This window comes from Condylura cristata, unplaced genomic scaffold, assembly GCF_000260355.1.
Source record: "Condylura cristata isolate star-nosed mole 26May11 unplaced genomic scaffold, ConCri1.0 scaffold00017, whole genome shotgun sequence".
Classification (NCBI taxonomy): Eukaryota; Metazoa; Chordata; class Mammalia; order Eulipotyphla; family Talpidae; genus Condylura; species Condylura cristata.
Window position 1 is genome coordinate 6,877,475 of NW_004567118.1, and position 11,241 is coordinate 6,888,715.

Genomic DNA, 11,241 nt, shown 5'->3' on the forward strand with positions numbered 1-11,241 from the left:
GCCCCCTCCCCCCAGCCTCTCTCCCGCCTCTTCCTCTGCTTGGAGCCTCCCGCAGTTCCCTCCAGAGGCTTCCAGCAGGTATTTAAGCAGTTGCCATCCCCTGCGCCCTTCTGGCCTTGACTTGTACTTCCCTTTGCAAACTTGGCTCAGCCTTTTCAGAAAATAACAGGCTTATCAGAGGTGGAGAAGGAGGAGGAAGAGTCCTAAAGATCCATGGCCGGAGAAGGGCAGCTGGCTACTATGGCCTCACTTTGTTAACTGTTTCTTCCGTGACCACTGAATGTCAGGTCCTAGAGGCACAAATGCTCCCTGCCCTCAAGGAGGTCATGGGCAATAACCAGACAGATGAGTAACCAAACCACTAAGTAAGTGATGTGTGCTACGTAATAAAGGCATGAATAGTCAGCCATGAGGACCACAGAATGGTGTCATTAAGGATGACTAATTAATAAGACTATGCCTGGAGGCATTTAATCTTGGCAGAGTAAGTAATATTCCAGATGAGCAAAAATAATGAGTTAATTATTGAACATTTGCCCTGGCCAAGCACTGTACACATTCATTATCATATTATCTCTTCTTAGCAACTATAATTTTACCAATATTACTAATGAAATGACTCTCAGATAGGTTAACTCACTAGGATTTATCCTGGTAGAGAGAAAGGATATTCCAGGTAGAGAAACTATGATAAGTAATGGCCTGGAGGAGAGGAAGTACCTGAGTAAGGGAAGTTATCAAGTACTTGGACTGTGCCTACCACCTTACAAAACACTTCTGGACAGGTCCTCCCTGGTGGCGCAACGGGTTAAAGCATAACACTGTGAAGCTATTGGCAGCCATTGCAGCACGAGTTTGATCCCCAGCCAGGGAGGTGACCCACATGGTGCAGCAGACCTCACCCGACCCACCCGCTGCTCCCCTCAGGAGTGTAATTCATTGATCTGCCTGTTCCGCTCCTGGCTCTGTCTCTGGTGAAGCCTCTCACCACCCCTACTCCTCTGGCTTGTAATCCAGTCCTGTATGAATAAATACTAACTCTTCTGGGAATGTCACACTTTATCCTCAGGAAAATCCCTTTTAGAGTGACCCAAGGAAGTGACTGAAAGTCTGTCAGCCTGTTTTTCTTTCTGTCAAAATAGACTAATAATAGTAGTTACTTCATAGGATTGTTGAAAGGGATATATAAGATAAAGTACAAAAAGCACTTGGCATATAAGTGCTCAATAAACATGAGCTAAAAATCCAAAAGATTAGTTTTCAATAAATGTTGCCCATTATCATTCAAGTCCATGTTCTCTTATTGGAGAAATCCCTGCATTAGGATTATCACTGGCCTATGGATATAAAACACAGTATTTGCAAAGTGATACAAATTAAAAGAATCAAACTCCTTCCTCAGGATCTAAGGTGTTTTCATTGTTGTATCACTAATGGACCTTGCACTTAAAAATAATGGTCCAGTAGTAAGAAAAGGAACCACTGAAGAATCCTCACCCCATGGACCATCACTGAGCATCTATGGAGAAGGTCTGGAATATTTCTTTGTGTGAGGTTACCTAGAGAATTGACTTGGATCATCTTATTAAATAACTCAAGCAAAATTCTGGAATCTGGGCCTCCTGATAGCACAGCAGGTTAAAGGGCAGCACTGCAAGTGAGCTGCAGCCACTTCAGTGCAGGTTCGATCCCTGGTCCAGGATGTGATCCACATGGCAACACAGACCTCTCCTGTCTCACCCACTGCCCCCTCAGCAGAGTACTTTGTCAATCTGCCTGTTCTTCTCCCCATGTCTCTGGTGAATCCTCTCACCACCCCTGCACATCTGGGTCTGTATGCATAAATAAATAAATCTTTTTTTTTTAATTCTGGAATCCTTTAAAAATGAATAAAACAGGCACATATCTAACAGGTACAAAAAGACTTAGCAAACAAACCATTCAGAGGCAACCACTGTTACCACTTTCTTGAAATCCTTTATGAGGTTATTTGGGCATCGTAAAACATGCCAACAAAACATGATCTCTGTGTAAAATAATTATACTGATTCATTTTGCTTCAGGTTAAAAAGGTAAGCTGCACCTGGTGCTGTTCTGGATTCATAGCTGAAGAGACTAACAGTTAGATAATACAGGGACTAGAGCCCCAAGTGTGTGTGGGGCGGGGGAGGGGGAATGGGAACAACAGGTAACAAAGGATCATAGTTAGTACAAGCTAAAATTCCACAAGTGTGGGAGCGTTCCATGCTGTAACAGTATCCCATAGTGGCTAGCATGTGTTCTCTGGAGTCACATTTGGCTTAGAGTCTCAGTCCTTCTCTTGCTTTTAGTGACCCAAGGAAGTGACTGAAAACTGTCAGCCTGTTTTTGTATCTGTCAAAATGGACTAATGATAGTTATTTCATAGGATTGTTGAAGGGGATATATAAGATAAAGTATAAAAAGTGCTTGGCACATAGTAAGCACTCAATAAATGTGAGCTAAAAAATCCAAAAGGTTAGCTCTCAATAAATGTTGGCCATTATCATTCAAGTCCAGTTTCTTATTGGCAAAGCCACAAAGCTCTGAAAATTGGTTAAAAAATTAAAAACTGGATGGCAAAATACAAAGGGAGATTATTTCTCTAATTAACTATAAATATTCATAACTGTACCAAACTAGTATGAATTTTCATACCTTGCTGCAGAAATGTCAATATATTTGGTTACAGGGGATGACCCATGTACACAAGAGCTAAGGTGTAGGGGAGGTTGTGTGTCAGGATTCATCAGAGACAGAGTGGGGAGCAGAACAGACAGATCCACTGAAATACACTGCTGAGGGGCACACCAGGTGAGACAGCAGAGGTCTGCTGTGCCGTGTGGGTCACCTCCTTGGCAGGGATCAAACTCATGCTGCAGTGACTGCGGCTAGCTTCATAGTGGTGAGACGGATCCCCTAGTGCCACCAGGGAGCTTTTTTGTTTTTAAAGAACACGTTGTTTTAGTCCATAGTATTATTTTCACCTTACACAGCTCGGAAAGTCCTTCGGAATCCTTCCAGGATTTAAATCACAGCTCCTTGATTCCTGTATATTCAAAGACTTGTGGGAGGAAAAAATACTGGGCTTGGAGTCAGGAGGCCTGATTTTCCTCTAGAACTGTTTCACTATCCCTATGGCAACGCCTAGCAACAGTGCCTGGCATTTAGTAGGTCCTTCACTGAAAAACTCTAAATCGAGATAGTTTATCATTTGCAAGTTCTGATTCCTTCCTTCCTCTTGGTCCCCCTGCAGGCACGGGGCACTGGCTGCCTGCCCTTGGGGGTGGGGGTGCACTGAACAAGGATAATCAGCGCCTTTCGGTCAGCAGAGACCCTAGCAGGCAACCCACACACGGACCCTGAGACTCCCTAAAATCTGGATCCCCAATCCGACCCCAGGGGCACGCTTAAGAGTCGCTCTCTTTGCGGAAGGTTATGGTCCTCTCTTTCAAGACTCAGAAACATTCCACGCAGTCACGGTCCCAGCTGCCCCGAGGCGCCGTCGCGCAGCTCCGCACCTCCTAGCAAAGCGCCGGACAGCAGCAGGCCCAGAGCCTAGCGCCGCCGGCCAGCTCGCAGCCCCTCCCGCCCTGGAGGACCGTGGGTGGACGCTCTTGCAGAGCGCCTCTCGCTGGTCGGGGCGGGGTGGGCGGAGCCAGCGCCGCCCGTGCAGTGGAAGCGGAGGGTGGGGACACTCTGGCCCGGCTCTCGGTGGTGCGGGAGCGGGAGGGAGCAGCGGCCGCTCTGGTCGGCGGACGTGCTGCCCAGCAGTCCCGGAAGCGGAGCAGCGATGGCGGAGAGTCCGACTGAGGAGGCGGCGACGGCGGGTGCCGGGGCGGCGGGCCCGGGAGCGAGCGGCGTTGCCGGCGTTGTGGGCGTTAGCGGCAGCGGCGGCGGGTTCGGGCCGCCTTTCCTGCCGGATGTGTGGGCGGCGGCGGCAGCGGCGGGCGGGGCCGGGGGACCGGGCAGCGGCCTGGCCCCGCTGCCCGGGCTCCCGCCCTCGGCCGCTGCCCACGGGGCCGCGCTGCTTAGCCATTGGGACCCCACACTCAGCTCCGATTGGGACGGCGAGCGAACCGCGCCGCAGTGTCTCCTCCGGATCAAGCGGTGAGCCGGGGTTTTTCCTCCCCTAGCCCCAAGCTCCGCTCCGGGGCTCGACCTTCCCCGCCCCCCCACCTTCCCCACTACCACCCTTCCGCCGCCTCCGCGCCGGCCTCGCGGCGGCCCAGCTCCGAGGCCCGCATCCTGCCTGTCCGGAGCGTTGAGACCCAAGTCCCTTTCCCCCCCCCACCGCCGGCTGCACTCGCTCCAAGCCCCACCTCGCGTGCCCAAGCCCGACCCCGCCCCTCGGCAGCCTCCGGTAAGCCCCGGTCTCCACGCCGGACGCCCTCCCCCACACCTCCCGCCCGAAACCCGACCCCTTCGCGCTTCAGTAACACCCCCTCCCGCCTTCCGCGCCGCCCTTTTCCCCCCCTTCCCCACCCCGGCCTGGCTAGATGCTGCCCAGAGGCCCCACCCATCGCTAGTCCCTCTCTCCCCTTCCTCGATCTCCTCCTGAGCCCCGTTTGTAACACACAGCTGCTTTGCACGGCCTCTAACTCCGGCCAGTCTTCTTTTTATTACTGGTTTCCTCGAATCCCCTCCACAGATCTGTATTGCTTCCCTCACATCCCCGCAATCTTCCCTTGAACCACTTTTCCAGAATCCCAAAACTATCCTTAGACCTCTGTCCACTCTCACACCTATTCCAGAAACCCAGGTTTTCTCCCCCCAGTCTCACTCTGGTTTGCAATGTGCCACTCAAGCCTTTCTTCCTGTATTTTTTGCTCTGGATTATCTGGTTTACTTTTCTGAAATATACCAGTTCCAATATGAGAACAAAGGCCTGAAGTCCCTTCTGTGCTTATTTCTTGGGTGACTGATCTTAGATCATATCTTTCAGTAAATGTTTTTGCAAAAATGCTTTGCATAGTAAAGATTGCACTGGAAAGGGTGATACTTTTTAGCTGCTGTTAATTCTGAAACCTGTTTTCCTGAAGACCGTGCTCTTCCTCCCATTCTCCCAGCACAATCATAGTCATCTAGGTATTCACAACCTTTCACATTCCAAACCTTACAAATCTCTGCCTACCTTTCAAGGTTTTGATAAAATGTTAAAACAGCACACTGTATGTAAAGTACCTAGCCCAGGGCCTGACACGGGATGCCAACTCTGTCAACATTGCCACCTCTAACTTAAGAAATCCAGCACTCCCTCGCTCTTGTACTTCAGCCATTTCAGTCTTCCAGTCCTGACATATCCTTGCGTTCACCAATACTTTGCCCTGCCACTTACACATTCTTTGTATCCTTACGTACCCTAGCAAGTCCCTAGGCTTCTCACTAACCGGAATGTCCTTCCTTAGACCAACCCATGCTTCTGACGGGACCAGTGTAGTTTGAACACTTCTCCACATCAGACCTAGATCTCTTCCAAGGTAGTCACTACATTTTACAGATGTGGTGTTTTCAGCAATTTCAGAGCATCCCCTCCCCAAACTGAAGCCATCTCTACCCTGTTAGCACCCTTGGCAAGACTACCGTTCTTGCCCCCTACTAACTTCCTTGCTTCACATAATTGTATTGCCAACATAGTCCATTGTGTGCCTCACACCATTAGTTTTAGTAGAGTTGATTATGTTCCCCAGTTACTAGAAAGTCTTAGCATGCAGTTGTAGTACCTGGTAATCTTGGTGGTGGGAGTCAGTGTATTGCCATGTGGGAGGAAGTGAGAGTAAACGGGTTGTGACTTTTCCAGGGTGACATCTGATGCCATTGGGATCTCTGATCCCCCACCCCCACCCCAGGAGACAATACCCCTTTGATAATTTGCTCTCTGACTGCCTGACAAGTACTTAGCTGAGATTTCTCAGCCAACAAGACAGTGCAAACACTTGTGGTACCAAGCACCACTTTCTCAACCTTGTTGTCATTGAGGTGATAACAACTGTCCTGCTTAAGGGATTCCCCTTTTTTCTCCTCCCCCTCACTCCCTCCCCCCACCTCCTCTTGGTGTTATACAGGGATATCATGTCCATTTATAAGGAGCCTCCTCCAGGAATGTTCGTTGTACCAGATACTGTTGACATGACTAAGGTATGTAACTATGGGGGCCGGGTTATTGGGAAATTGGGCCCATAAAGTTGGAAGAACCTAAAAGTACATAAGTCACATCTCTCATTACATAAGTGAAGAACCCAAGACCCTAAAAGAGCAGCAGCTTGCACAGTGAGGTGGAGTAGAACCTTGAGTAGGTGCCTGTTTATTAGGGCCCAAGTCATCCTGATGGGCTTGGAAAATAACAGTTTACACCTATTGTCCCAGCTTAACTATTAGTAGGGCACTCACTCACTCACTCTCAGAAGTGCTGCAGTTTGAATGATAAATTATGTGGTCACCCTGTCCACGTGTCCCTAACCCTTCTTCCTCTGCTCTCAAACTAAGTATGCTGCTATAAATCACATGCAGAGAAAGTTGAGGGTGGGGCAAGCTTGGGTGAACAGTTTGTAAAGGCCCTTTTTAGGTCCTTGTTCACGCGTTGCTTTGAATATCCCTTCTGCCCCAAAGACCATTCCTCTCTATCTTCCACATACAGACACAGAGAACATTTAGTATGTAATGTCAGCTTCTGTTATTGGGTTCTTTACCCTCAGAAGTAAATTTGTACTTAGAACGATATTGGGAAGAAATCAGACTTGTAAATCTAGTGTAGTTTAAATGAAAAGTTCTGGTTTCACTTGTAGTAAATGCTCAGGTCTTGTATTGTTGGTATCTATTTTGTTTTTAATAGTTTTCCCTTTAGACTGAGCTCCTTTTGATGTGATTGGAAATGTTTTTCCTGGGATAGTTTATCCTTAGTCAAGTATCAGTGTTAATATGCTAGTCCCTGAGGTCCCGGAATCGGTGCCATGATGATGCCGGTTAGGCTTCCTATTCCAAATAACTGGAGGCTAAAGGTTGTACCTGGGTGTCAGCAGGGCAGGTTCAGTGGTGGAGAGCGAGGCATTGCGTTGCAAGTCCTTTTACTTCTTTCTGTTCAAAATCTGAGCAGCCTTAGCTGCCTGCGTACTTTACTGGAAGAAGAAGTACAACTGAATCTGTTCAGGTTGCCCTCCTCCACCTTTGGGGAGGGAAATCTTGCATAATAATCATGGCTGGAGGAAGATAATTTAGTGTTTTAAGTGCTACCGCTGATTTTATCATTTATTTGTTTTTAACTTTCAGTGTTAGGAAAGTTCTGGGGGTGGTCTTACAGCTCTAGTGGCCCCATTTGTCTTTGTATCTGACACACTTGGTTGCTCACTGTGCCACACCCTTTACTGTGGGTTTTATGCTCCGTGGCAGAAGCAAACACCTTAGGCCTCCATCATGACCCTCTGCTCTGCACTGTGACCGGCACAGCTGCTGTGACCCCCAACCCCTTGCCTCTCTTCCATCCATCTTCTCTCCCCTTTGTGCCACGTACATGGAAGGTGGAATTGCATCCTAAGCTGTTTGTTTAACTTAGGCAGATTCTCACATGCACACTTTGTAAAAATACATTGATCTCTTAAAATTAAACAGGCTAGGGTAGTATTTTACAGATGTATGTTATTCTACACTTTGGTACTCTCTCCACTTGCTCCACATACCACTGTTCAGGGAGGTCCAAATGAAAACTTTAAGGGAGTTTTAAGGATGATCTTGACTAGATCCGCTTTTCACCTTGAGCTCTAGCTGTAGAATATAATCCCATTGTAACGGGATTTCTTAAAATTTCAAACATTGATCAGTATGAGCGAGTTGCAGGCTGTTCATTCTGTGTGATGGTGAATACGGATGCCAAGTGAAGTTCCCGCTTTGCGTGTGGGTAGCAAGTGGAGACTAGGAGGGGTTGGGATGGGACATCACCTCACAATTTTGAGATGGGGTTTTATTTTGCAGATTCATGCATTGATCACAGGCCCATTTGACACTCCTTATGAAGGGGGTTTCTTCCTGTTCGTGTTTCGGTGTCCGCCCGACTATCCCATCCACCCACCTCGGGTCAAACTGATGACAACGGGCAATAACACAGTGAGGTTTAACCCCAACTTCTACCGCAATGGGAAAGTCTGCTTGAGTATTCTAGGGTAAGAGGAGACTTGTAAGTGGCCAAGTTGGTTGTTAGCAAATTGTTGCTCTAGGCCAGCCTTTATCAACCAGAGTTCCTCATCAGACCCACAGAACACAGAAAATAATTGATGTGATTATTTCTTCAATTCTCCCCAGGATGGTACAAGACTAGTATCATTCTAGATGCAAAAGAGAAGTTATTTCATTACATACAATGGATACCTTAGTGAAGTGGTTCTCGCTGAACAGTAACAGTACCTGGGACTTGAAGCTGTGCAGATTCCGGGCCCCACCCTAGATTTACTATTATCAGAAACTAGGGATTGGACCCAATAGTCCAGGGGTTCTGGTATACTCCAGCTTGAGAACCACTCTCTTAGCGCATCAAGACTTAATTCTTTCCTAAATAGGTTGAGAAAGGCTGCAGATCTGTGCCACTCAGGATTGTGGGTGTCTTATTTCTGAGTCTCAATGAGTGCTTTGGAGGCGGTGGTGGTGGTGGTGATGATTGTGATGTTTTAACAAGTGAATGAAAAATGTTTGAGGTTGGAAATCACATAAGATGTGAAACACAGAAGTATCAAGTACATCTGTTCCTAGGTGCTATTGAGATTTTGGTTCACATAGTTCTCATCCATTCCCTTTTAATTGCATTTGGGTGTTAAAAATATTCTGGATTGATCATTTTAGTGTGGTCTGAATTTCCCCAGGGTGGAGGGAAAAAATGCAGGTTGAAACTGAGAAAGTTGGCCAAACTGGTGGTACTGTTTGCTTTCTTCCTATGCAACATGTTTCCAGGTTTATATGAGGGGAAGGGCAGCTGAAATGAAGTAGCGACATGATTTTTCTTTCTTTTTTTTTTAATCCCTTAAATCCAGACATATGTTCTGATGTGACAGTGAGGAAGTCCTTTAAAGATTGTATTTCAAGAAATCCGTCATCTCATCAGGGTACATAATGGTCTGCATAGTGGGATAGTGGTGTATGTATAACCCATAGTGATAAAGAAATTAGCTGTTTCTGTATGAAATTTGTTCCTGAAAGTGTTTTTGTCATAGGTTCTCACTTGTTAGGCCAATATGAAACTATTTCCAGCAAGCATCAGCTCATAGTAGAAATAGGGGAAGTAAGAGACACGGTGGGTAAAAGTGGTAGAAGTGTGTTGGGTACAGAGAAGCTCCCCTGCCATAAATATTTACCATGAATCAGAAAAAATTGTCACCTATTAGTTGACCATATTAACTTCATCAGCCTCATTCCTTCCCTCCCTATCTAGAAAAAATTTGGGCTGACTTAACTGACAAAAGAATTCAGTGAACAGTTACCAATTGACTTGAATCCCTGAGTTTAGGAAGCCTTGTGAATGCAAGGTCACTGACAGCAAAGCAGAGAGGTTGAGAGGCACTGCGGAGCAAGCGCTGGTCAAGTTACTGTTATGAGTCACTTACGCGGGCTTTCTGGAGTCTGGCAGGGCAAGGGAAATGGCCTGCTAACGTGAACAAACCAGTTGTGGCTTAGGTGTGTCCAGCTTCTAGGGAAGGTGTCCTCTCTTCAGAAAGTTGAACTAAAAACAGATGTCAAGGTCCATGCTGCCTGCTCCCCCCCCAACCCCTCCATACTTAACTAGACACCACAGTCTAAGGGTGCCCCGTATTCTTTTCTGTCTTTTGGCAGAACTCTGTAGTTAGAGAATTTATCACTTCTGGGGACTTTATAGAGAAATGAGTCCCTGAAGGTCTACCTCACCAGAGGGCCTCAGTCCCCTCTGCCTCTGTGTCCAACTTCTCTCCTCACTAGTCACCATCACTACCCACAAGTCGTAAATAAATAAGCAAGCTCTTTGGGTTTCCACATTTAGTGAATGTTTAGTATACCTTGGGAGCCACTTCTTTCCTTAGTTCTTTCATTTTGATGCTCGGTACCTTCCCTGGCTACTGTTTCTTTCATAGACTAAAGAAAATCCCTTCAAAGTTATCTTGCTGGCATTTGCCTCTTTTCTTTTGTCTTGCTTTATGAGAGGATTTCTGGTGAAAGAGGGTGAGAAAGGCTGGGGAATTCCAAGTAGTGATAGTGAAAGAGTTACTGATGACGGGGCTGCCAGGCCCCAGCGTTGTGCACTGGTCTTTCTGTGGCTTCCTCTCCCATTGCTCTGCCTCACCCTCTTTCTCCCCTCTGATGTGTTTTGCAGTACATGGACTGGCCCTGCCTGGAGCCCAGCCCAGAGCATCTCTTCCGTGCTCATCTCCATCCAGTCCCTGATGACTGAGAACCCCTATCACAATGAGCCTGGCTTTGAGCAGGTAAGGCCAACTGGGAGCCCAGCTTTGGGGTAGGAATTACTGGGTCCTAGGAGAGCTGAGAGATCTACTTGAGTCTTTTTTTTTTAGCCTGACTCAGCCTCTTTTTTTTTTTACACTCATTGCTATAGAGGAAAAGGAGAATGGCATCTGTGCTTCTTAATGAAATTTTTACTTGTGAGTTACAGTAACGCTTAGGTTCTTTCCATTTGATTTATAGTAATCTACAATGTGGAAGTCAGTGGACTAATTGGAAGCTAATTCTGAGCCTGTGTTGAGGGCCGTTGCAGCCAGTGGGCTCTTCTGTTTGCTTCATTCTCCTAGGTGGCTCCCTAGTGACCACTGTCAAGCCAGACATTCTTCTGGAGTTAGAAAGTGCTGTTACCTGCAGAGCCAAAGGAGCTAGTCCTTAGCTAGAGTGAGAATATTTTTAGTCAGTACTGCCAGAAAGAAGGGAGGAAAAAATTTACATTCTTTAAGGTGTGCTGTACCCTTGTAGGGTACAGCTCTGCCAGATGTTCATGCATAGTTTTTCATTCACTCCTCATAATAACTCGAAGGTAAATATTGTCATCCCCATTTTTGGATGAGGCAGTGGTGGCTCAGAAAAATTAACTTTTCACTGGGACATCACAAGATCAGCTGAGGACCCAGGGTTTGCCCTCAACCTCAAAAAATTTCCATTGTTCCAAGTAACCTCCATGTTTACTTATGAGCACAGGAAAAACACTCTGGTGATAGTCTTAAAAGACTAGTATTTCATGGCCCTCCCTGGTGGCGCAGCGGGTTA

General features: G+C 46.9%; 1 protein-coding gene across 1 annotated transcript in view; it reads left to right on the forward strand.

Moving 5' to 3' along the window:
• Positions 1-3,684: 3,684 nt before the first annotated feature.
• Positions 3,685-11,241, forward strand: part of UBE2Z (ubiquitin-conjugating enzyme E2Z) — a 14,069-nt gene continuing 6,512 nt past the window's right edge. The window contains exons 1-4 of the mRNA XM_004684306.1: positions 3,685-4,128; positions 6,084-6,156; positions 7,984-8,171; positions 10,343-10,454. Of these exons, the coding sequence (XP_004684363.1) occupies positions 3,812-4,128; positions 6,084-6,156; positions 7,984-8,171; positions 10,343-10,454 (690 nt within the window). The 5' untranslated portion in view covers positions 3,685-3,811. The remainder of the gene's footprint in view (positions 4,129-6,083; positions 6,157-7,983; positions 8,172-10,342; positions 10,455-11,241) is intronic.